General features: G+C 41.2%; 1 protein-coding gene across 1 annotated transcript; it reads right to left on the bottom strand.

Annotated features, from left to right (window-relative positions):
- Window positions 1-4,066: 4,066 nt before the first annotated feature.
- Window positions 4,067-24,015, bottom strand: stk35 (serine/threonine kinase 35). Its single transcript, XM_074643083.1, has 3 exons — window positions 23,197-24,015; window positions 20,083-20,897; window positions 4,067-7,821 (listed from the first exon to the last, which is right to left on the bottom strand). Exons 1-2 carry the CDS (start codon window positions 23,771-23,773, stop codon window positions 20,155-20,157), a joined length of 1,320 nt encoding a protein of 439 aa, XP_074499184.1. The 5' UTR covers window positions 23,774-24,015; the 3' UTR covers window positions 4,067-7,821; window positions 20,083-20,154.
- Window positions 24,016-25,390: the final 1,375 nt, after the last annotated feature.

Below are 25,390 nucleotides of genomic sequence, written 5' to 3'. Positions count from 1 at the left end.
AACATAGCTTTGAATAAGGCCTGGAAATATCGGGAAACAGCTAGCCTTGCTTTGTCCAAAGGTAACAAAATCCACCTACCGACACCTCTAAAGCTCACTGATTAACATGCTCTGTCAACAACATCAACCCTGCAGCCAGCATAAGGCAGGATTGTGGGTGCTGATTGGATTAACTCAGACAGTTATAAAACAGAGCTTAATGATATCAAGGAAAAGCACAAGGACCAAAAACAAATAGCTACCAACATCATGCCAAAGGAGACAGAACAGATGACCATCACATTATAATGTTGGAAATCATAATGTCATAATGGTTTTAGAAAAGTATGCTTTTGGATTTTGGCAAAACCATGGTTCATGATTCATGTAGGCGTTAGTTTATTCACTGAATAGGTTTATATTAATATGCTGTTAGTAATCAGCTAGCATAGAGTGGTCAAGGTAAAAGTGATAATCATCAATTTTCAGAGTCTGACTGGGATGTTAACAGGCTTATAACAAAACACAATACAGATTAATCCGTCTGATTTATGCTTTGTGTTTTCCTGGAATCTTTGAATGCAACACGGGTGTTTTGTAAAAAATAACTGTATAGGTTGTTGTTTTGCTGGCGATCAAAGAGCGGAGCCTGTCTGGTGTTTCTGGGCTGATAAAACAAACCCTGTGGGATAATCCGGTGAGGATCCAGTGGGATCAGTGACAACTGTGGGAAACAACTTCCTCCATTTGGTGCCCGTGCCTACATAAACACTGACGCGACATAGACGCTGTAAAACAAACCAATATTAATTTTGCTATGCGGCACAGAAGCGACAGGAATCAAACTGTTACTGTCCATCATCAATAGTATCACTGAAAACTCTGGTCATTGCCCTTTCAAACAAATGTCAGTCAAAAGAGAAATTAGGTTTTTTGTCCACATAGTGTACAGCTAGGTACATCTAGATCATAAAACCACTCTGAACAGCTTGTAGCCATAACTACGTGTTCCAAAAATAGTCATATACTAGAACTTATTTACAGAGTTAAGAGGGTATCATTTTCCTCTCTGTGCATCCAGTACTGAAAAATACACTGGTTTGCTGTACCCATTCAGATGGGAAAAATAATATTCTATTTATTTATTTAGATTTATCTGTACAGAAACAGGCCTGAGACATGTTTAGCATAACTAAACTGGAAGCTGGAAGCAGGAGGAAACTGTCAGCACGGCTCAGTGAGAAAATATGCCCTCCATGTCCACTATCCAGACGACCGGCGGTTCAATCCCCGGCTCCTCCAGTCTGCGTGTCATTTCGCGTGCCCTTGGGCAAGATACTTAATCCCGAATTGCTCCCTTGTGAGTGTGTTCGAATGATTAGATTAATCTGATTATCAGGCTGACACCTTGTATGCCAGCGTCTGCCATCAGTGTATGAATGTGTGTGTGTGAATGGATGAATGTTGACATGTAATGAAAATCGCTTTGTGTGGTCGGAAGATTAGAAAGGCCCTATATATAAAAGCCATTTACCAATAGAAAAAAACCCACATAAATTTAACTGCTGTAATCTGGTAAAACCACTCAAAGGACAAAACGTTGGAATTTACTTCAGTGCTGCCGCTTCTAAAAGCATCGTGTCTTGTGTTAATATTTCTTTGTCTGCACCGGTTCAGACCGCTAATATGATCGCTTCTGCCTAACCTAAACTAAGCATGTATCAGGTGTAGCTGCTTCTCTTTCTCAAACACAAAGATTAGATTGTTTCATTTGAATGGATACAGCAAACCACTGCTTTTATAAAACAAAGTTAAGATTGTTAACATACTCTCTTTCTCCTCTTGTTTCCTGTCCTCTCTCTTCTATCTGCTGTCACAACCCCACGTTTACATGACAGAGTGGGACACACATCGTTTCAAAAGATTAGATAAAGTCATTTATTTAACAAAAGTAACTGAAGTATATGCATAATAAAACATCACAAGGCATGGGGTGTGTATATCAGTAGTGTGCAATGCGTCAAGGAATCAATTTTATTTTTTTTCACACAGGCTTTTAGAAGAATCATTAGCACCAGCGGTTAAAGTGTGACACTAAATCACAAGCAAATTCCACATTAGTCAGCATATTGCCTTTTTTCCTCATGTTCCCAATTCAGTAACACTCAATGCAGAATATGTCTCCTGAGCCCCGCTAGTGTGGACGCACTGAAGCATTAATGTCCTGACTCCATCTAGTTTTTCACTTCCACAATTCAAAAAGAGTAAAAGGCTCCTTCCCATTGAACTTGCGCACAAGATAAAAGTTAGCACTAACATAGAGAACATGGCGCAATTTCAGAGGAAAAGGATTCCTCAACCACATACACACAATTTAATCCCTGATTAAACCCCATTTATACTGCTGCTGAACCTTTCCTCATTCAGTTTGCTGATTGTGAGACAGACAGGATCTGAAACATGATGTGCCGGTACAAGTTCAGCCTGTTTCTAATGTTTATTATTATGATTCCTTATTCTTTGTTTTTTTTTGGTTTTGACTGAGCAGCAGCTGAACTTGTTGCAGGTTTAAATATCTTCATTTCCACACAAGTTTCAGATTTAAGTGATACTTCATCTGTCAGGTGTTTACTCTAAACATAAATATGCATGTGTTGTGCACGTTAGCTGTCGCAACTCGCGTGCATTTATCCTGCAAAGCCCCCCCCCTACTGAAAATATGTTCTATATGTTCTAGCATGCATGTAATTAATAAGCAACTTTGAAGAAACCAGCAAGAGTAAACCAAATTTTGAAAGTATCCAAGCGAAAAAAAAGTTAGGCCTGTCAAAGTTAACTTGATAGCGTTAACGCAAATTTAGTTTTAACGCCACTAATTTCTTTAACGCAAGCTAGAATGAAGATACTGGCATCATATTAAAGTAGATATAACATAAGGAACCCATTGGTACCAACCATGTCACACTAGTTTGCCGCGAAGGAGGTTAAATAACTAAAAAAACTGTCATGGCCATTTTCAAAGGGGTCCCTTGACCTCTGACCTCAAGATATGTGAATGTAAATGGGTTCTATGGGTACCCACGAGTCTCCCCTTTACAGACATGCCCACTTTATGATGATCACATGCAGTTTGGGGCAAGTCATAGTCATAGACAGCTGTTGTTGCCTGTTGGGCTGCAGTTCGCCATGTTATGATTTGAGCATATTGTTTTATGCTGAATGCAGTACCTGTGAGGGTTTTCATAATTAATATATAATTAATATTTGTCATTGTTTTGTGTTGTTAATTGATTTCCAATAATAAATATATACATACATTAACATAAAGCAGCATATTTGCTCACTCCCATGTTGATAAGAGTATTAATTACTTGACAAATTTCCCTTTCAGGTACATTTTGAACAGATACAAATTGCGTGATTAATTTGCAATTAATCATGGACAATCATGCGATTAAATATTTTAAATGATTGACAGCTCTAGAAAAAATCCCAGCCCCTCCCTTCAGGCTCCAAAAAAAATATGAAGGCGCACTGTCTGTCTGCTGCTGGAGAGTGGAGGAGCACATCGCCATCGTTGTCATCGCTAACCGTATGTGACTATCTCATGACTCATTCACATTGCACCTAACATTATCATAATGAACGTAAACAACGAGCTAGCTTGCGAGCTTTAGCAGTATGTCTGACTAACAGCTTGTGGAAGAATGCAGTGACTGGCAAAGTGCGTGCACGTACGTAAGTAGGCCGTCCAATCGTTTCATATGGGTCGACTGAAATGATGGCAGGTTTAATACAGTCCTGCAACAGCTACAGATACTGGATTCTTTTTCTTTTTTTTGTCAGAGCATTTGAATTATTGATTGCTGTCAGGATGTAATGAGAATTTCAACAAATATAACAAAAAAATGCTTCTAAAATAAATTGCCTACCCTAGCTTTAACTCCATTAAATATCTATTTTTATAATAAAAATACTTAGACAATAATGTAGGGAGACAAAATTACATAAGATATCATAAAAAAAGCTTAATAGATAGATAAATAAAGTGTGGACCTTTTTTTGAACACACAAATTCAGACGGTCATATTTTTGATCATTTATTCCAAGAAAAGTTTGTCAAACATATTTACAGCAAAAAAAACAAAAACATGATGCTTTCTCAAACATCGAATGGCTCCTGTCAGCTTCATTAACAAAAAGCAGTTCTTATTTAACACAACATACATTTCTGTACAAACTGGAAAATATGCGCTAAAAGAGAAAAGTTCCAAGATATTACACACAACTGTTTGAGAACGGTGTGGCTCTGTACGGTGTTTACAGTGAGGCAGTGAAACATTTTGCATAGTGTAAAGTGTTTTCAAGTGGAATCATTACTAGTCTGAAGAGAGCTAAATGAAATATGTTCATACGAAAAATACAGTGACAGCAGGGCAAGTGGACAGTAAAGAAGTAGTAAAAATCCTCAGTTAGCTTATTACCACAGCAATGCCATATACAGTCGTTTAACTATGTTAGGTTTAATGCTTGTACATGTACATTGAACACTGCAGAGCAAGTCAGAGATTCAACATTTCTAAGAGGAAATAACAGATTTCCTATGTCCTACACTAGTCCTTTAGCAAAAAGTGAAAATCTCATCCCAAAATGTAACATCTTAATGTTTTAGCAACAGTTGTGTTAGCATTCAACAACTACAGCACCCATGAGTTTCAAGGTGCATCAACATTGAAGGCAAATAAGCAAGGTTTTGTTGCGCTTTAATCATAATCGCTCCATGGAGCCCTACACCTGCTGGATGAGCAGATTAATTGCTTGTCAGATTGTCTGACAATTCTTTCAATTTCTCGTTTTATTCGTAACATAAATACTCGTCATTGTTCGTGTGAACTGTCGAATCCAACACCGCGGTTGAACTTCAAGGAAAGACTGAGAGAAAAGTTTACACGGCATTATCTCCATTTGTACAATGAATCGCATCAAGACTACAACAGGTGTCGCTGTTAACAAGCAATTTCTGATTCTTACATAGAGTCCCTTTAAGACGCGGTCGTACTATCCGTCACACTAACTAATTTGCTTGTTACCTTCGGGCACTAATATAGCCTTATGGGCTAGCTGTAGTTGTTGAATGCAAACAACAGAATTAAGGACTATCTCTGTAATACAGCCACTAAGAGAGAAGCTAACAGGTGCTGCAGATGTAGTCATTATAAAAGGGAAAAAGCCAGGTGTTACCTGTATCTAAGCAAAACACCACACAGAGAAGTCAGATTCATTGAAAGTTGGTTCAAGATTGAGTCTGAGGTAAAGATCTATCCCATTCAAGCAAAGTTCCCCTTGTATCAGAAACTAAGACTAAGTTATTGAGACTGTCAAGGTAGATGTTTCAAAGTGCTGAGAATGAGGTAGGACCACACTACAAAATGCCTTAAAATCTACTACTACTGCCGAGTCACTAAACTGAGCCCAAATGCTACGCAGTGCTATGAAATCAAAAGGAGGTTTTGGTCATTCCTCTGGTCTGTGTTGGAGAGTGAAGGCTAGCAGAGCTTTCTAGGTCTGGAACATACAAACCCTTTTTGTCAGGTTTGCCACTCTCTGCTTGCTTCTGTGTTTTAAAGGGGACTTATCATGAAAAACTCACTTTCTCAGTGTGTGTGCACATACATTTGGGTATATCTGGAGTTCCTACCAACCCACAAACTGTGAAATAAGACAACCCAGTCAGGTTTTTGTGGGCTGTCTTGATCAGAAAACATGTGATTCAACAAGCCTTTCACATTTGGCTCCCCTTCCTATGTCACATGCAGGCTCATTAGGATATATCGCCCACAGCTTGAGAATTACCTTTGAGAAGGTGTACCATATTTTCCTAGCCAGCCAATCAGAGCAGACTGGGGCTTAAAGAGACAGGCGCTAAACGGAGCGTTTCAGACAGAGGATGAATACAGGTATATTCAGACAAACCGTAGGAGAACAATAATGTTTTTTTTAACATCAAAAGCATGTAAACATGTTCTAGTAGAAACCCAAAATACAAGTATGAACCGGAAAAATGAGCACGATATGTTCCCTTTAATTCTTCTGTGTATTTGACCTTCTGTTCTTTCTTCCTGGAAATCCTAGTTTCTTCAAGTACCATCTCATCTGTGGATCGGTCATGTGGCTTAGTATTTTTTGTTGGGCGCACATGTAGTGATCGGTTTTCATGAATCACAGTTATAACTAGCCATGATTTTCTCACAACACAGAGAGTAGGCTGCAACCAAACAACTACCTGAATTTGAAGCACTTCAGTAAAGAAGGGAAAGGAAGAAAGGGACAGTTAGGATGTGGCTGCTTTTTGGGGATTATTATATCCAGATGGTAAACCTTCAAATTTCCTGTGAGATTTTCCAAATGAGATACAAAAGAAAGATTCAGCCACAGATGTCTCAATACTGCTCAGGTTGTTCCCGTAGAATGACCCATTTAAACACTTTTCATATCACACCAATCAGAAACCTTCAAACTCTCAAGGTAGAGTACAGAACGATGCTCAGTATCTCTTAATGACAGATAATTGCAAGTTACCCATTGACTTGATATCTTGAACTGCATTGAAAGTGGTATGTATTCCACTCCTAAAAAAAACGCCACACTCAAACTCAATGTAAAAAAAACATTCAGTACAAAGTTACCAAAACAGCCATTATTAGCCCACCCCAATGATCGTGATTGTTTCTTGGTCATATATACGTTAATTTAACAAATATGTTCATACCAAGCTTTGCAGGGATGATAAACAGATAAACGCAATTTGTCCAACAGGTGCTCTTTGGATTTCAACAGGAACATAAAACCAATCTGAATTCCCTGCTGGACATTGTTTGGTTACAATAGCACAGTATTGTATGGAGTTGATACAGGCCTGCTACTTCTGAAGGTGTGAATTCTACATAACACCTTCAAAACAACACCGTTCATGTTCACATTTGTTCCGCCTCTGCCTCCGGCGTGTGGCACAGATTTGTGAAATATCCTTGTAAACCTTGTCTGACAATATCTTCATTTAGTTTAATTTATTTCAGCTTACAGCATCATGATCGCACGTGAGCTTTTGGGTAGAGGGCCATCAAATTATCACATTCTCACTTGACATTATTGCAGCCTGGGGGAATTTTTTTTAAAAAGTGTGACATCATTGAAAGCAAAATATTCAATTGCGCATTTCTGTAGACAGAAACCTGCACGAGACAAAGGTGGTTTCAGCCTCGTGAAGTTTCTGTCTTGGTGTGTGAGTTTCCACTGTGACCCACTAAATCATTTTAGTTCATCCAATTGCACTTGGTGTGAATCATCTTTAAGGCACGGGGGTTGCACAGGCCGGCGTAGTAAAGACAAACTGGTAGTGTCATCTGTTGTCCGTAGTTATTCGCAGACTATCATCAGTAAAATGATGCCTGTACAGGTCCAGTACGTTACCTGTGCCACAGCCAAGTACTTTACAGATGTTAAGGAAGAGCAGGCCTATACTGGGGCTGTTAGGGAACAAACATCAAAAAAATATATAAAACAACTAATGTCATAAACCTGGTTGTCACATCCAGTCAGCTCAGACACTGACGTTATCCACCAGTTAAATGTCCTCAGCTCCGTGGTGACAGTGATTGTAACTGGATGGTGCTGGAAGTGCACTGTTGTGGTCGGGTTTGCATACTGTTCCTGTCCCAGAGTTTTGGAATCATTAGCCAGTCCATCGCTTCCCGCTCAAATCATGATTGTGGATTCTTCACAGTTCAGTTTGTCAGAGATGCTTTTTTTCCATTGGAGTCCACGTCCATGTAGTAAACAAAGCTGCAAAGACACAAAGTAGAAACGGGTCAGCATGGAGCAACAAGAAAGAAAACTATCACTGGTTTCTGTATGTTTTAGACTAAACGTGTTAGTTAGTAACCTGACAGAAGCCGTCATTGGATAGTTTGGAAAAAGGGCAGGCACTTTCACTTCACTTTCAGTCACCGTCTATAAATCAAACTCTTGTCAAAGCCATTCAGGAGGAGAGCGAAAACATATTTCCCATCAAGAAAAAGCCTTCAGCGTCGAATAGCAACATTTCGTCACATCCCTCTACGTCTGACACCAACGCACCGAGGCACCCACAGCATTATTAGACTTTCGGAGCAAGTGCTCCTGAAGTCAGGTGACGTAGTATAAAGAGCGACAAAGTCTGCGCAGGTTGGATGTGACAAGTTGGGAATGAGAACGGGTTTGGAGAGTTCATGTGTGGAAGCATTTTCAATCCTACTGTACTTAGGAAATAGTGAATAAAGGTGAAGGTTGGATTTCTGCCTTTGTAAAACGCAACTGCCTTGTAATCAAGTCAGAGAGCAGAGGCACCGCTACTGAATGGAACAACGTTCAGGAGTTTAGGATGAGGCTGTGGCAAATTCATTTCCACACATTATGTGTAAGTTCTCATTTCAAACTTTACCTGACAGCCCTAACAGATAGTAGAATTGAACAGTTAACCGATTTCAGAAAATACAAAAAACTAAAATCTAAATCATTCGGACATTTTTTTAAAAACTTTTTTTGGTGTGTAATGAAAATGTTCTCTGTCATGAGACCTGTAAACACGGCGTCATTGCTAAAAAGAAGTCCGAAGGGTCAAGAGACACAAGCAGTCAAACAAACAGATGTAAACAAACAACCAGGCCAGATAGTCTGTGTGGAGTTTGCATGTTCTCCCCGTGTTAGCGTGGGTTTTCTACGGGTTCTCCGGCTTCCTCTCACAGTCTAAAGACATGCAGGTTAGGTTAACTGTTGACTCTAAATGTCCCGTAGGTGTGAATGTGAGCGTGAATGGTTGTCTGTCTCTATGTGTCAGCCCTGTGATAGTCTGGCGACCTGTCCAGGGTGTACCCCGCCTTCACCCAATGTCAGCTGGAATACAGATAATGGACGGAAGTTTATTATATAAAATTATGCTACATGCATCATATGAGATGTATTTATTTCAAATTCAACATCACTGCAGTCAGTGATGCCTCTAAGTCTACCTGCAGCGAAATGACAACACCCCCTGACACCTGAGTGTATTTCCTGCCTGTAGATGTGTCCAGGTTTAGTGCAGCGCTGTGAACTAATAATAGCGCAGTGGCTGACGTGCCACAGCTTGGGCTAGCAGCGGTTTGTTCCTCATAGGTTGCATAACCTCACAGCACATGGCACGAACACAAGTGGGTCAGCTTAGCAGGAAGCACGCATGTTGGGGATGGTGAACGAGGGATGATGTGCTGAGTGGAGACATGGAAAGTGCTTAGGTCACTGCTGGGGATGAGTACTTTGAATTCCACTTATATTTACAGTATAATACAGTATACTGTTCACAATATGGTGCTATTGGAAAAAAAAAGTGTACCCTAAAACAAGTGATAAATTCATTCAGATATTGACTATGAAATCATAGAATTCATCTTCAAAATTAGTTCAGTGCGCAGGATTCAACATCTTATAGGCTCCTCTCAGATGACTCCGATGTCACTGCAGAGCTGTAAGGCCATAAAGTATCCTGACGTGCTAAAAGCCAGGCGCTATTGATCTGTTTTCTGGTCCAGGGGTTGACAGAGGCCACTGGTCGCTGATTTAATCTCCTTTGTTCATCTCCGAAAAGGATCCCAGTAGGCCTGAAAAAACGCAAATTTGTTTTAACGCCACTAATTTCTTTAACGCAACTTGTTATTTTTAGGTTGATCCGGGCTAAAGCTAGAGTGAAGATACTGGCATCATATGAAACTATACTAGCTGGTCACTAAATAACGCTCCAAACTTACGCAACATTTTGGCGAGGAACAACTGTCATGGCCATTTTCAAAGGTGTCTCTTGACCTCTGACCTCAAGATATGTGAATGTAAATGGGTTCTATGGGTACCTACGAGTCTCCCCTTTACAGACATGCCCACTTTATGATAATCACATGCAGTTTGGGGCAAGTCATAGTCAAGTCAGCACACTGACACACTGACAGCTGTTGTTGCCTGTTGGGCTGCAGTTTGCCATGTTATGATTTGAGCATATTTGTTATGCTAAATGCAATACCTTTGAGGGTTTCTGGACAATATTTGTCATTGTTTTGAGTTGTCAGTTGATTTCCAAAAATAAATATATACATACATTTTTATAAAGCGGCATATTTGCCCACTCCCATGTTGATAAGAGTATTAAATACTTGACAAATCTCCCTTTAAGATACATTTTGAACAGATACAAAATGTGTGATTCATTTGCGATGACCTATGGACAATCACAACCCTGTTTCCTTTTCGTTTACGATCATACTCCGAAATCTGTTCTTTAAAAACAGTAATTGTGAAAAGACCGGCGGCTGATGAGTTCATGGTGCCCGGGGTTGTCTGAACTCACTGGCGTGGCTCTAATTCTTCAGCATTCAGCAGTTTTTCTTTTTCACCGTCTTGTTTTTACAGGACCAGCTGTGAGGGAATGTTGTACCTGTGTGAACTTTATGAACTCACGTTGCCTCCCATACCTGAGTACACACTACAACCCACCATAGATAAGTTACGTGACTCCACACTCGCTGACTGCGGACTACACAGACTGTAAGCGGCACACAACCGTCAGCAAAGCTACGACAAAGATGGAGGTATGTTGAAGGCTTCCTTTGGAAGAACTGTTGGTTTACTGCTGTGCTTAGAAGCTGGTATTAAACCGGGGAAAGCAAGCCACTATGATCTGGAACCTCTTAATAACTACTTAAGGGCATGTGGTTGAGCGCACACACAGATGGCTTAAACAAAATACTTTGAAGGAGCATTTCCAAGACAAACTCTAATCTGCTGAATGGATCACAAACAATGTAGTGAGGAGCATAAGTGAAAAGAAAATAGATTTGGAGCTGTAAAAGAAATTATGCAAAGAACTATGTAATTTGGTACTGATTACAGACAAATAGAGGCAAAGATACTCTCTAATGTCGAGCACACAACCTATGCACTGAGTTATTCCTTAAAGGAGTTTGCTACTTGTATAACACATTTTAGTTTAAAAAAAACATCTTAAAAATACACAATTCCCCTATGCTTAGTCGTATATGTCCCATCAGACGTGTCCCGTGTAGACAGCCTGAGCCCGTCTACTTTGATTGATGTATTCGCTGTTCAGGCAGCTGACTTTGACAGACACCAAATGTGGTATAAACTGAACTGCTGTCTGTGTGGAGTTTTCAGGGCCTCTATGTATGTATCACTGTATTTAGAATGTATGAATGTGCATGTGCCCCTTCCCCCCTTAAGATTGATATATTAACAGTATATTCTTTGTTGTTGTTTTAACAATCAGATATATGGTCGATGTCAGTCAGTATTTGGTGGTCGGAATGCTGCTGAATGCTGAACTCTTATAAAACTAACATGAAGCAACATATAAACATTGAAACCCCCCTCTGATCAGATCCTTGCTCAAGTCAGCATATCCTTTTTTTCCTGCTTATTGCTCTGTTGGAGATATTACTGCTACATAAATAAGCAAGACAAAGAAAACCAGGCGAATGTCGTAGCCCAACAGATCCTGTACAAACTGAGGCCTGCTGCCTCCTCAGCCACCCTGCCAGCCATTTGCTGTTGCGTAACCCAAAAAACACACTACCTCCTTTAAAAACCAGCGGAGACCAGTATCTTTGGGGAAGTGGTGGGGGCTGGTTTCTTGTGAGCACAGGACACTGTGGCAGCACTCTATGATAACCTGCTGGAGAGGGAGGGTTGCTTTTTTTTTACGAGCTTTGGGTGGTTTTGTGGCCTTGCGGCAAAGCAACACATTCCACTTGGCTGGCATTCATGAAAACTGTTCATTATGCAAGTTTAGGTGCGTGTCTCCAAGTTCCTCCTGATGCAAAACTTACAAAGCATTCCCAGCAAATACGGAGGCTGGACAAAGTACAATATGATGATCACCTTTGATAACTAGAAGGGCACTTTGAGAGCGCAATCTCACAATGTTAACGGTTCTCTATACGACATTCAGAGCATTAATATAGCAGCAAACAACTATTTGCTATGTAAAGATATAGAGGAGTAATGTCTACCTGAGCAGAGAATGAAGTCTCTCTCAATCGCGGAAGCGTCCCACCCTCCATTTCTCCCCCAGGTTAACACAATTAGCTCTGTCAACACTGTTTGTTGTAAGCACAGTTAGCGCTGTTAGCACTGTTAGGGGTGTTAGCACAGTTAGCGGCCGTCATTTCAGCTTTGCTTGTGACGTCAGAGGTGAGAGCCGTGTGCAGGCAATCTCATCCCAGACTCGGGATCTCGTATATAGCACCTGTGACGAAAGTGAACAATAATGTGTGTCTCCGCCCCGTGACTGATTCACTACAAAATTGAATGTGTTCTTCCTTGGCCGGTGCTACACCCTTCCACCAAGTGCCATAAAAATTGGGCCGGTAGTTTTTCTGTAATCCTGGTGACGGACAGAGAAACAGATAAACCGACAGACAAACCGAGCCGAAAACATGACCTCCTTGGTGAGGTAACAAGTGTACAAAACCAACAATGTAACATTTCAAGGTTTGGGATGACATTCAGTAGTTTGGCTTTCTAATAAAATGGGGCTGCCATCAAAAGAGATGTGTCATTCTGTTATAGTCAGTTATCTAGAATAAAATAATATGAAAATATTCCAAATACTGAATACTTTCTGTCTATAAAGTCTTGAAAATAGAGAATTTTGACAAATCAGAGGGAAATCTGGTTCTGTACAGTTTCAAAAACAACAGCTGAAAATGTGAACAAGGACAAAGCCTCTCATTGGTTAAAGGTTTGTTTCGCTGTTTGTTTGTTCCACCATCTGTGTCCCTAGGGTAATCCTGTCATCTTCAAGTTCTTATGTTCTCATTTTGTCACGGGACAGAGCGCACGGTCGATAAGAGCAGTGACGAATCCAGCAAATCCCAAAAATCTCCTAAAGTAATATCAGAGGGAGGAGACCAATCTCTGCTTTCTGCGACAGATGCGGACCCCGTCCCTTTTCATCTATTATTTACAAGTCAAAATGAACCCTGTCAGCTTTGGTAGAACCATTCAAACACTGTGAACCGTTAAAACAACAGTGGAACCACAGAAGTACCAAAGAGAATCCACCACGAGGCCAAAATATGACCACGTACTGTAGAGCACCTGCGGGGAGATGTGAGGCTCAGGCTGTGATAGATGGTACGCAGACTGTGAGATTAACATGGTGTTAAGAGCTTACAGCCCATTAGATCCAACACAGCCACCATGAATGGGGACACCGGAGTGGAAAAGATGTGGATCGATGTCACTCCAGAGCACAGTGGGATGAGAGGGTATCCTGGTCTGTAGGGGGCTGGAAGGTGTATCATAAATTGTAGATTTTTTATGGACAAATGACATAAAAAATAAAATGAAAGGGGTCAGATTACTGAACTAGTTTGAGCTTTTCACTTTTCTTCTTCCTCTCCAACTTTCAAATTTTGAATAAACACAGAACACAAAGAGGCGCTCCACCAGAATCATTTATGTAAGAACTCGTTTTTGCAGTTCTTTCTCTGAACCCTGAGGGCCCCTAGGAAATATTTACAACCTTCTCAGCCACTGAATGCTCACTTTTACAACCGTGTTGCATAAGAACGCCAATACGCACCCACTCCTTAAAACCTTATAATAAAGGTGGCCTCCCTCTGGCATTTCTCAGCCCCTCCGCAATACCCCCACCACCTCCCCTGACTGAGCCAACACAGAACATAGCGTACCGTGCCTTCAAACTGCTGTCCAAACAACTTCATTTCCTTTAGGGGAGCAAGATCAGCATTCTCTCAGACCCTACTGTCTTTGTTTGAAATGTATGCTGCTTTGGAGTATTCAGATGAGATGGAAGACACACGCAAAGAGACAATCCTCAACCCTGCTTGAAGGCATCAGTGTGTTTATCACACTTCGTGGAGGCATTCGTGCGTGCGGTGCGAGGACAACACCCTGAAAATGCCTCAACTTGTAAAAAGCCTGTTCATGTTGTCAGTGAAATAAAAAAAAGGATTCCCAAAGTAAGGTCTATACACGTGCGGCCGGGGCTTACAGTGCTCTGGCCTGGTTTGGATAGAGTCGGCACATGCAGACATAGCTGGCAGGCAGCACGAGGACAAAATGTTCCAGACACAAGCCTCCATAAGCCCTGAACCAGGAGCAGCACTCTCATTGTCCAGCAGAGGAGGAGAGGGACGAAGGGGGGGGGGGATGGACCAGGAGGATGGGTGACATAGATGCGCAGGGGGGGATGTCACACACGAAACAGATATACACATGGTTATGATTTGATGCTTACGATACACATTTTATAGGGATTTCCCGATCCTGATCCATGCCATTAAATATTTAGTATTTGCACTGTGTGCACCGTGAATGCATCAAAGACAGTGAAACCAGTCAGTTTAAGATAAGATTTAGTTTCCATAAATAGTGAAAATGGTTCCACAAATAGTTCCATTTTAAGTGCATGGGAACTTTTCAAAGGTAGTATCTTGCTAACTGTAGTTGTGGATCATCTCTTGTCACGACAAAATCAACAATATCAAAAGGTACTTAAATTTCCAAAAGTAAAAGTAATTATTATGCAGAATGGCCCATAATGTACAGCGAGCAGGTCATTATTGTGAAATGAACCCCGACAGGGCGAGCAGGACCCTGACGCGAAGCTGTACGTGATTCCCCTTATTGCACGGCTAATTTCTAAAGAAATCAATAATTTTACACAAAATATTGATTTAAAAATGATTTTATAGCTTCTGCTAAAAAAAAAAATAGTCTGCTTGCTGTATACGGAGATCAGACCTGCTTCTATAGCAACGGTCTGTTATTCATAGCAGCAGTCTGCTACAGTACGTAAGGGATAATGTACAGCGAGCCGGTCATTGTTGTGAAAGAATCCCCGACCTTCTTCGGCTGCACGTCAGGGTACAGTCAGTTTGCATGTTCTCCCCGTGTTAGCGTGGGTTTTCTCCGGGTTCTCCGGTTTCCTCCCACAGTCCAAAGACATGCAGGTTAGGTTCATTGTTGACTCTAAATTGCCCGTAGGTGTGAATGTGAGAGCAAATGGTTGTCTGTCTCTATGTGTCAGCCCTGTGATAGTCTGGAGACCTGTCCAGGGTGTACCCCGCCTTCGCCCAGTGTCAGCTGGGATCGGCTCCAGCCCCCCCGCGACCCTGAATAGGATAAGCGGTTACAGATTGATGGATTTTGTATTGTTAATCTGAATCTGCAAATAACTAAAGCTGTCAGATGAATGTAGTGGAGTAAAAAGTTCCAGACAGAGATTCTTTGCTTTATACTTGATGAACATTATCAAACTTTAACACATCCATCCCCTCACTGACCATAGCCCATAGATTTCCAACAAAACCCTACGAGCCCTATGTCGTTCCATCAGTCTAGAGATTGCGTGCGTGTTAAATCTCAGCAGTGATGCTGCGTATCGTCACTGGGCTATCGTTAGCTTTGCCGTCAGTTAACCAGCTCCTGACGTAAATACACAACTGCCGTCCCGTCCTCTCTCTATGTTTACAGCCACTAATCCCTCTCTTTTTCTCCCGCTCCTGTTGCGTAACATGCGAGAACGAGGCCAATCTGCAGCAGTGGGCTAGCACGCAACAACACCCTCAGAGTCCATTCTGCTGACAGCTGGGAGCCGAGAGGTGTTGCGTCATGGGGCGATGGGGTAGGGTCTCTAGGGTTGGGCTTACAATAAGAGGTTAACAGAAAATGAGCGCAGGATTGGAGGGCTAATTGTCAAACTGACGCAGACTTAGTCCTGGTCAATGGAGGGTTCAAGTTCAGACAAACAGACGGACAGTTCCGGTCACTGAACATCGTCTCTGCGGCTGATTGATGTGCAACAAGGAGTTTCCGCTCTAAATAGCAAACTGAGACAATTAACATCTTACAGGGACACTTTTCCTACACTGTCACTACAGCAGAAAAAGTTATTTCCTGCTGAGTGTGCATGTTTGTTTTGGGGGAGGGGGTGGGAGATTTTTTTGTCTGATGTCCAGAATATTGGAAAAGTAATACTAGAAAGTAGTAAAGTGGGTGAGGCTAGGTCAGGGTTAAGTAAAAGTTAAGTTAATTTTTTCCCATAAAAATCGGTCAGGTGACTTTCTGTTGGAACATTTCCAAAAACTCTGCACTGAAAATATTCTGCATCATTGATGAATAAAGGGTGAAAGGTATACAACTATGTACTGTGGTTTGGCAATATGAATAAAATACTTCTATCACCTACTGTACGTACATGTTATTTTACTTTGCGGTACTTATATCACCAATGGTTGATAGCTAACAGCATGTGGACATCGATTATAGGCTCCAATCAGTAGCGCAAGACAGAGGTTGACAATTAGGTTTTATTCTCTTTTTAGAAATAGAAAAATATATTATTACTACTACTACAGCTTTAGTGTGTTTAAAACTACTTCCTGAGCTCGTTGGTACTCAGGTAAGTTAACAGTGGCCTATAAATGTTTAAATACACACCAAGAATCCATCATAATGTGATTAAGAGAGATAATGTCAACACCATACTCTGATTATTTCTTGTGATTATGCTCTTAGTCAATGTAAATATCAGTAAGTTATTAAAGAATAGGTAAGGAGTAAAATCTGTTGGATTCTCCGATTTAACCTGCACACACCGTCATTCACGTCAAAGTGTTTTTTCTGTGTTTTTGCGATTGAACAGGAATTACGCGAAGTGCTAACATATTATATTCTTACAACTGAAAAATAAGAATATGTTTTTTTGGAAGGTGGTTCAAGTCTTTGTGGCTGAAAATGTCCTTTCAGCTGAAAAAAGTTCATTGGAGTAAATATCATGTCAACACAGATGTGTTATAGTCATTCCTGTTTCCTTCACTCTGGAAAAAAAGAAACAGCAACAACAGAGAGCTGTCATTTCTCACAATCCACAGCAGTAAAAACGAAGAGGCTTCAAGACACCTGCACCAAACGCACCCAGGATCCAATCGGTGGTCGGAGATAAATGTTGTTGAATGAGTAAATGCATTGCCTTTCCTGTTAACAAGTGGTGTAATGGAACCGTAATTGATCCGTGATCCATACGGGCGTGATCGGGGCATCTCTACAAGTTATATTTGCTCCTTTTTTTTCTGCTGATCAGATCCCTGACTCAAAACTGTGATACGATCCGAACCGTGAGTTTTGTGATCTGTTCCACCTCTACAAGCTACATTAATGCAACCGAACCCTGGTGTACAAATCCAACAAGGACACACGCAAGTCAATGAGTAAGCAAGCAGCACAGGTAGTGAATGATGCACTTGTCAAAACTGGCTTGTTGTCAGGATATTCTCTGATGGGAAATAAGATAAGATTGTGTGTTCACGGTCAGTGAGAAGGGAACAGAAGTCAGAATTCAGTGTTTTCACAAGAGATGTAGTTCACTGCCAGTTGGGAATATGAACCAGAAAAACTTCATGTAATGCCAAAGATCCGTCACTGTTAATTACTTCATCTCTGCCAATCACTCAGTGTTTCCTGCTTGACTCTCTCACACCTGTTTCTCACATTCACAAACACACGCCCTGACTGTGTGTATTTCATTTAAAGCTTGACTGTTTACCCTCAGGCCCAGGTTGTACCCTGTTTAAGTCATCCTCCCTTCTGCTCACACACTGTAGTTCTTACACCGCCCTCTCCATCCCCCGAGGTCATAAACACACCTCCTGTTAAACACCTTTAACTACAACAACAACAACTTGTACTCTCTATTAACGTCAGTCATCTTGTTAATCGTTTGTATCAATAGCTGATACTGATGTTGGTGCAGTAGATACGATCACTCATGTTAATCCTGTTTCCTCGACAGTGACCTGGCAAGCTTTGGCAGAAATCAGGAGCAGCAGTAAATCTTAATAGGAACCATATCTGAAGTGAAGGGACTGGGCCAACACGTCATCGGATGTCTTGTGGTTAGGATAGTTAAGGATAAAAGATAGTTCTAGTTTATTACAACTTGGATCTTATTTCACAGTTTGGGCTATCATTGCCATCAGTGATAATTACACTGTCTGAATCAAGTTCATTGATGAAATCTTGGTATGTGCGTATCACTAAACATATCTAGCCATTTTCTTTTCCAAATTAGGAAGTGGAAACCAAAGATGAACAATAAAATGATCACTCAAACTGTCAACTTCAGTTTTACCTCCAAATAAAGGGCTTTAAATAATCTGGATAAACTGTTGTCTGACCGCTCATGTTTCTTGGCCTGTCGGACTTTGTTGTGGTGATGTTGTTGGATTTCCGAGTGTCAACAATTGCTTTTGGTGAGCACAATGTTATCATGACTAATAGAAATGGTGGCCAAATTGTAACAAACCGAAATCATCCTTTAAGAATTCCCCTGAATAATAGAAATATGTTGTTAGAAAGTATCACACACTGGATTCTATGCATGTTTGAAGTGTCCAGTTCCAGTTTGACCATCTAGAAGTCGTGCCAGATGTAAAGTGGGTCTGTGTCAAGATGGTAGAGGTTATATTCAAACAGATGAAGAAAATATTGAAAATATTGAATATCGCGATATTATGTTTTTTGATTCTCAAAAACACTGTATTGATTTTTATTTAATAGTTTAAATGCAAAGATTTACTCAGTCAATACTTTATTTCATTTGAAAAGAGATGCACCCTCTCAGTGTATGTGCCTTCTCTAAGTAGTGCTATGATGTTGGATGTTACACGGACTATGTGCAGTTTCCACTGTTGTGATTGCATAAAAAGTTTTCTTTACTCCGATTTTATGCATATGGTGGTGGGTTCTTTATACTATGACAGTTTTCCTAAAATTAGTGGATTTAAAAAAAAAAACATTGCAATATATTGCCTTGCTTACAGTATCGCAATATATTGAATCGTTACCCCTGTGTCATGATACGCATCATATCGCAAGATTCTTGCCAATACACAGCCCTAACTGGAAACTACAAAACAATGGCTTCTGTATTCATTGTAAAGAAGAGCAGTGAAAGGCCATTTTCTGAAACACACACTAAAAGTAGAAAACCTCGATAGTGACATCACACCACCAGTGAGTATTAAACGAGGGGCGTTCCAGCTGGTCACTGGGACAATTTGGCTAATGGTGTCAGCTGAAAGGAAGATTACCTGTTGTCAGCCCTGGGTTACCAACTAACCAATGTTCCATTTAAGCCAGTGGTGGTGAGTCCTGTGTCACATATTATGTCTCACTAATCACTTCAGCAGCTCATTTCACTGACTGCTCCTCCTTTCTCTCTGGTTAAAGGTGGATAAATCAGTGAAATTAGCTGTTGCATGGTTTGGTTGGTCTAAAAACCTGCAGGCTCTTCAGTTGCACACAACTGACTTAAAGCTGCAGTTTGCAACTTTAATAAAAAATAACTTTTATCATATTTGCTCAAACTGTCACTATATCCTGACGGCAGTGCATGAGACAGGTAATCTGTGAAATAACCAGGTGCCTCTGCCTCCTTTTAATGCTCCTAGTGGCATTTGCAAGATTCCACGGCGCCCAAAGGAAAACAACCAATCAGAGCCGAGGAGTCTCTACAGCAGCTGTCAATCACTGCTGAAGCTTGTGTCCTCCGATCAAACGGTCAAACTAGGCAGCGCTGATCAAATATGAATCAATATTCTGTTACTGTAATGTCTATTTCTTGCCTCAAATGTTTTCAGAAACATCTTGTAGTGTACTGTTTAGCTGTAAAATGAGATAGTGTGCTCCGGCCGGTGGGCGGTGCTTGGTTTTGGCTCGACTGTTTTCAACATGGCGGCCGGGTCACAAACTTTCTCATTTTATAACTAAACAGTTGCAAATGCCATTAGGACCACAAGGAGGAGGCAGAGGAACCTGTTTTTTTAACAGATTATCTGTCTCGTGTTCTATTGTCAGGATATAGTGACAGTTTGAGCAAATTTGATAAAAAAAAGTTATATTTATAAAAGTTCCTAACTACAGCTTTAAAGAGAGCCTTCCTGAGGTAGGAAGATAGTAACACTAACAATAAGTTATCAAGGAAGTCAAGCTTACCTGGGAAGGAAAAGGGTCCCTTCTTTGACTGGTTAGGGTAAAAAAGGGGAGGTTTTGGGAAGGTGGGGGTTGTCACGCAGCACACGTGACTTGGTCCATCCGCACCTCCAGCTGGAAGGCGTCTGGTCGGTCCTGAGGGTTGACTGCAAGCATGTCCTGAAGGAGTTTCTTCACCCCCTCAGACATGGAGCTCCTGGCCTTCTGAGGGATGTGGAGAACCATCTTGGGGTTCTCCAACAGAGCCTCCCCGACAGGGACAATCTCTGTGCCCTGCCGTATGTAGGTGCCCAGCAGTTCACGCTTGGACTCTGCGTCGATGAATGTGATCCGCTCGATCATTGCCCAGATGATGATGCCCAAGGCGAAGATGTCAGCCTTGGCTGTGTAGTGGCCCTCCCACACCTCGGGGGCCATGTAGAAGTCCGAGCCACAAGCTGATGACAACCAGAACTTGTTTATGTTGATGATGTTGTTCTGGTTGCTGCCTCTGCCGCCCACTCCCGATGCAGGATGATCTTCACTGTTCTTGGAGTTTACGCCAGCACAAACTTTACTGAGGCCAAAGTCGGCCACTTTGAGAACAGGTGTACCAGATTTCTGTGAGATGAGAATGTTGTCTGGCTTCAGATCACGATGGACGATGTTGTTCTTGTGCAGGAAAGCTACAGCACTGGTCAACTGGCGCATAAAGCTCCTGTTGGTCTGGGGGTCAGGCCGGCGGGACAAGATGTACTGGTTGAGGTCCCCGCCCTCGCAGAACTCCATGACGAACCAGAGATAGCACGGCTCCGCTGGATGACCCAGGATGCGCTCCCCTGCAGCATGCAGATTGAAGATGGACAGATATGACCTGATTAGTGAGATAACAGCAGTCAAACTGTGACATTTAGTGTGTTCATTAGAGCTAAAACCAGTGGTGCTCCATGTCAGGACCATGACAGGTGTAAAAACACTCACTGCATACTTCAAGCCCACAACAATGAATCATACTCAAGCCAAGTATGCACAAGTACAGTGCTACTTTCACTACCATTTCAGCACAGTATTTAACATGCTAATTACTTTCTGATTGAACTGTGACATTCTGAGCCTGGAGACCAAACTGGTTTATGCGTCGATGAGTTCCAATGCAACAAAAAACTAATAAGTCATCCACAGAATTCAGGAGAAACAAATACTCTGTATGTTTTTTCATCCAGCGGAAACAACAACATTTTAAGTGGTTTGTAATTGTTGTAATTGCATGCAACAGATCAGTATCAGGATCTGTGCCACTTCTAAGAGTTTCGCGTTTGAGGTTTCACACCTCAAACCTTTGCAGACTTCTCTGTACATTTCACAAGCAACAGACAGACTTGTTGTGCTCAGCAAAGTGTCCTGCACTATCTCAGACATGACGGTCAGGGTCTTCCCCAGGAAACTGTTCAGTCAAGAAGGTGGTAAGCCACCTGGATCCTGACTCATCAATTTACAGTGTAAACATACTCACACAAGTACAATATATGACTTTTGCCATGAAATATCACCTTTACACTGCAGGAAAAAAAGACTGTAAATAATGGACACTATAATGTATCTGTAATAAGCTAATATCAGCTGATATATTGGCCCAGACGATTTATCAATCAGGCTTTAATAGACACTGTTGCTTTTTCCCACATATCATTTCTTAATGTCCAATTTCTTAATGTTTCATTCATATAGCACCGAATCATAACAGAAGTTATTTCATGACATGTTTCATATAGAGCAGATCTACACTGTACTCTATAATAACATACAATAGAATATAACTTTGAGGTATCAGTGAAACTGGCTTTCAATTGTCCAAACACACAATTGCTCCCCTACATTGACCACCCCTGATGATCACTCTGTGGGCTGTTGACTACTTGGCTTTACACTTTACAAACTAGGTTAAATGGACCAAGACAAAAAAAGTGGGAGGGCATATTGATTATAAACAAATCCTTTGCATAGTTAATCCCACAAACATTCTGTATTGTTACTTGATGGCTGCAAAAGATGCCTGCTCAGAGATTAATATTTCATTTCAGTGCCCGAATGGTGACACTTATATAACAGCCAGGCTATTAAAAGAAAAGAAACAAAGACTGCACTGATTCAGTTATAACTCTGGATTTGTTTTAACCAGCACAGGTCAGCATTGGTATTTCAATGCTGGATTTCAATTTGATGAAGATTAATTCACCAGCTATCCATTTCATCATATTTCTATTAGGCCCTGCTGAGCAATAACAAAGGAAGTGTGATAAGTAGGTCAAACTGGATCGATGCCAACAATGATACAAACAAGAAATTAATCAAAAAAGACAGCCGTCGTCAAACAAAGCTGCCATATTTCATTATAATATCCCACATTACACTGTAACATCACTGTTTAGTGTCTGAAACTGCAGCCAACATGCAATGGGTTAACATGCTGCCAAGTAGTACACTATGTTCTCTTGTGAGCTAAGGGAAACACAGTGTACTCTCTGTGTGCCTACTATAGGCAACGTATAGCAACGTCACTGACAGAGTGAAGGCTAGAAAAAGGAATGAATGTTACTTTCAAATCCCAAAATCCTTTCTTTCTTTTTTTAGCAAATGAGCCTTAACAAAATACATACAGTTTATGGCATATGTTCTACATGATTTTTTTTGTAAGTACCTAGATTTAGCAACCACACGTCATTCAAACCATGCCATCACTGTAAATAACCTCCATATTAAATGTAATAAGCCGTAATAAGCAATAAATAAGCTTTTTTTTATTAATCTGTGGCTGAGAGTGGTTTTAATAAAGCAGAATGGTTGCACTTAGTGTCATCTGCAGATTGCATGTTTACATAAGATGACGTTTAACCACTCTGTAGCTGAATTGAATGGGCTTGTATGAAAACAAGACATGTGAGCCTTTAATACAAGGGCTCCAAAAATGGATTGCAAAATCACTGTCACCTTGTAAACTAGGCTACTTATTAAGTATACTATAATAGACATGCATTTGGAGTAAGGGCACTTTAGCAGCTCCTTGCATGCATACTTCCATCATGGTGTTGTTGTGCTGCTGACAACAACAGAGGACTATAAGTGTGCCAATCTGTCTACCTTTGAGTGAGGTTTCCACCAGGCGCAGGTATTGTTTGGACCTCTTGTTCCCATGGCTCATCTTCTGTGCCAGGCCGTTCTTCTGCAGGACGCACTCCTCCAGCTGGACCACGTTCTGGTGCCGGTTCTCCAGGCTCGTCAGGGCCCAGAACTCGGCCAGAGCCAGCTCCACGTTCTCCGGGGCGTCGCACTGGAGCCTCTTCACCGCCACCCTGGCTCCTGTTTTCCGCGCTATGGCCTCGTACACCACGCCGTAGCTCCCACGGCCCACCTCCCGCAGCAGGCTGTAGCGAGGAGACACCGTCACGGCGGGCTCCAGCAGCCGGTCGCTACGGAGGAAGCTAATGGAGAAGCAGTTGTCGTCGTCCTCTTCTTCTTCGTCCTCCTCCTCTTCCTCCATGCGGTTGTTGTTGTCCTCCACCGTCAGGGAGCGGAGGACTTTGCCCACCTTCATCTTCATCTTCACGGCCGCGCTCCGCCTGCAGCCCCGCACAGGCACACCGCCACCGCCGCTTACCTGTCTCCTCTTCTTCCCGTCGCAAATATCCATAACTTCTTTTTTGTTGAAAGTAAGCATGAAGGGAGGACGTGTTTATCTCTCATTACTCTCTAAACTCTAAACTAGTGAAGTTTGACGTCCTGTACGTCTTGTCTGCTTGCTGCTCTGGGAGGTTAAACGCCAGCCTGTCAACAAGAGTGGAGCCTTTCTGCTGCTGGTAATGTGACACAAAGCTATAGTGGAGGAGTGCAGTGCCTCTGGCTGCCCAGCTGTGGCGACTCATTTACCTTCATAGACAAAATGTTCCAGCTCCCACTAGGACATCCACAGTACGCACACACACAGAACAGAGGGCGGGGTGTCCTCTGCAGCCGCAAGCTGATTGGTGGAGAGAGGAAACAGCAAAGAGGAGATCCAGCTATGGTTAAAGAGGGGTGGAGAATATACCACGAGCCCAATGTGCAGGAGCACGTTACGTTTGTTTTTATTATGATGGTATACTGTTAAGAATTTCCCAGTAAAATAACAGTAAAGAGCTGGCAGCAGGGTTGCCTTTAAGTTACTGTAAAATTAACATTATTATACTGTCGCTGAAAAATACAGTTTGAACTGGTTTTTTTATTATTAATTTCACAGTATCTTACAGTTAATTTACTGTTTAAAGATACATTATATAGCTGTTCTTCCACCTTTCTTTTAAATTATCTTACTGATTTGTTTCAATGCACTATTTAGAATGTATTTTTTACATACATTTTAATAAACATAATTTGTTGCCTAGATGAATAGACTTAGCAGGTTACAGACATAGGAATAGTCACACTAAATACAATTAAAGGCACTTGTTAGGAAAAAGGCTATAATAGACTTGTTGACACTTTTCCCAAAATGTCTGTCTCTAGCTGGCTACAAGCACAGAATGCAAACCAGAACAACATGTGAGTGAAGAACAATGAAGCTAATTCACTGATTTTACAATCATGTACAATGTACCAGCCTCACATGAGCAGATCAGGTCCCAGAATTAAAAAAAATACTGCATGAAACTGTTACTGATGATACTTTAGACAGTTGATCAGCAGTAAAAGTGCTGTTTTTTAAGAATGCATTATAGTTCAGTTGAAAAACGGCCTATGAGCGTAATTTAACAGGTTTTCTTTTGTATTAACAGTTAAGCACTGTTTTTAGCAATAACAGGTTAATACTGTTGAAATCCTGCTGTAAATTAACAGCAATTGTTTACAGTGTAGGTCAGGACATCAATGTAAACTGTTCATTCTGTGATGTACTCCCAGAAACTGTTTTTCATCTATTCTGGCACTGTGACCATATAGCAAAAAGGCTGTGGAAGGACTTGAGTAGATTCATTATTGTGACATTGACCCTGATTTTATTCTAAGTCTAGAGAATGTTTTGTTAGGCAAGGCAAGGCAAGGCAAGTTTATTTATATAGCACATTTCATACACAAAGGCAATTCAAAGTGCTTTACATATATAAAAGCAAGATAAAAGAGCACAAAGTGCATAAGATAAAAACGAATAAAAGAATATAAAAGTTTAAGTTAAAAGAAAAAAATTAAAAGGATAATAAAAACAATCAAAAGACAGTAAAGTGCAGCATTTGATCAATTAAGAAAAGCGTCTGAAAACAGTTTTGGTCTTGAGTCTGGATTTAAAAGTGGCCACTGTTGGTGC

The sequence above is a fragment of the Sebastes fasciatus genome, chromosome 8 (assembly GCF_043250625.1).
Source record: "Sebastes fasciatus isolate fSebFas1 chromosome 8, fSebFas1.pri, whole genome shotgun sequence".
NCBI classification, from domain to species: domain Eukaryota; kingdom Metazoa; phylum Chordata; class Actinopteri; order Perciformes; family Sebastidae; genus Sebastes; species Sebastes fasciatus.
The sequence above is the reverse complement of the archived record's forward strand: the minus strand, read 5'-3'. Positions and strand labels throughout refer to the sequence as shown.

Coding starts and splice junctions, on each gene's coding strand:
- stk35 (XM_074643083.1), bottom strand. CDS start 23,773: ATGCTTACTTTCAACAAAAAAGAAGTTATGGATATTTGCGACGGGAAG. Junction 20,898..23,196: donor GGTGGAAACCTCACTCAAAG/GTAGACAGATTG, acceptor TGCATGCTGCAG/GGGAGCGCATCCTGGGTCAT.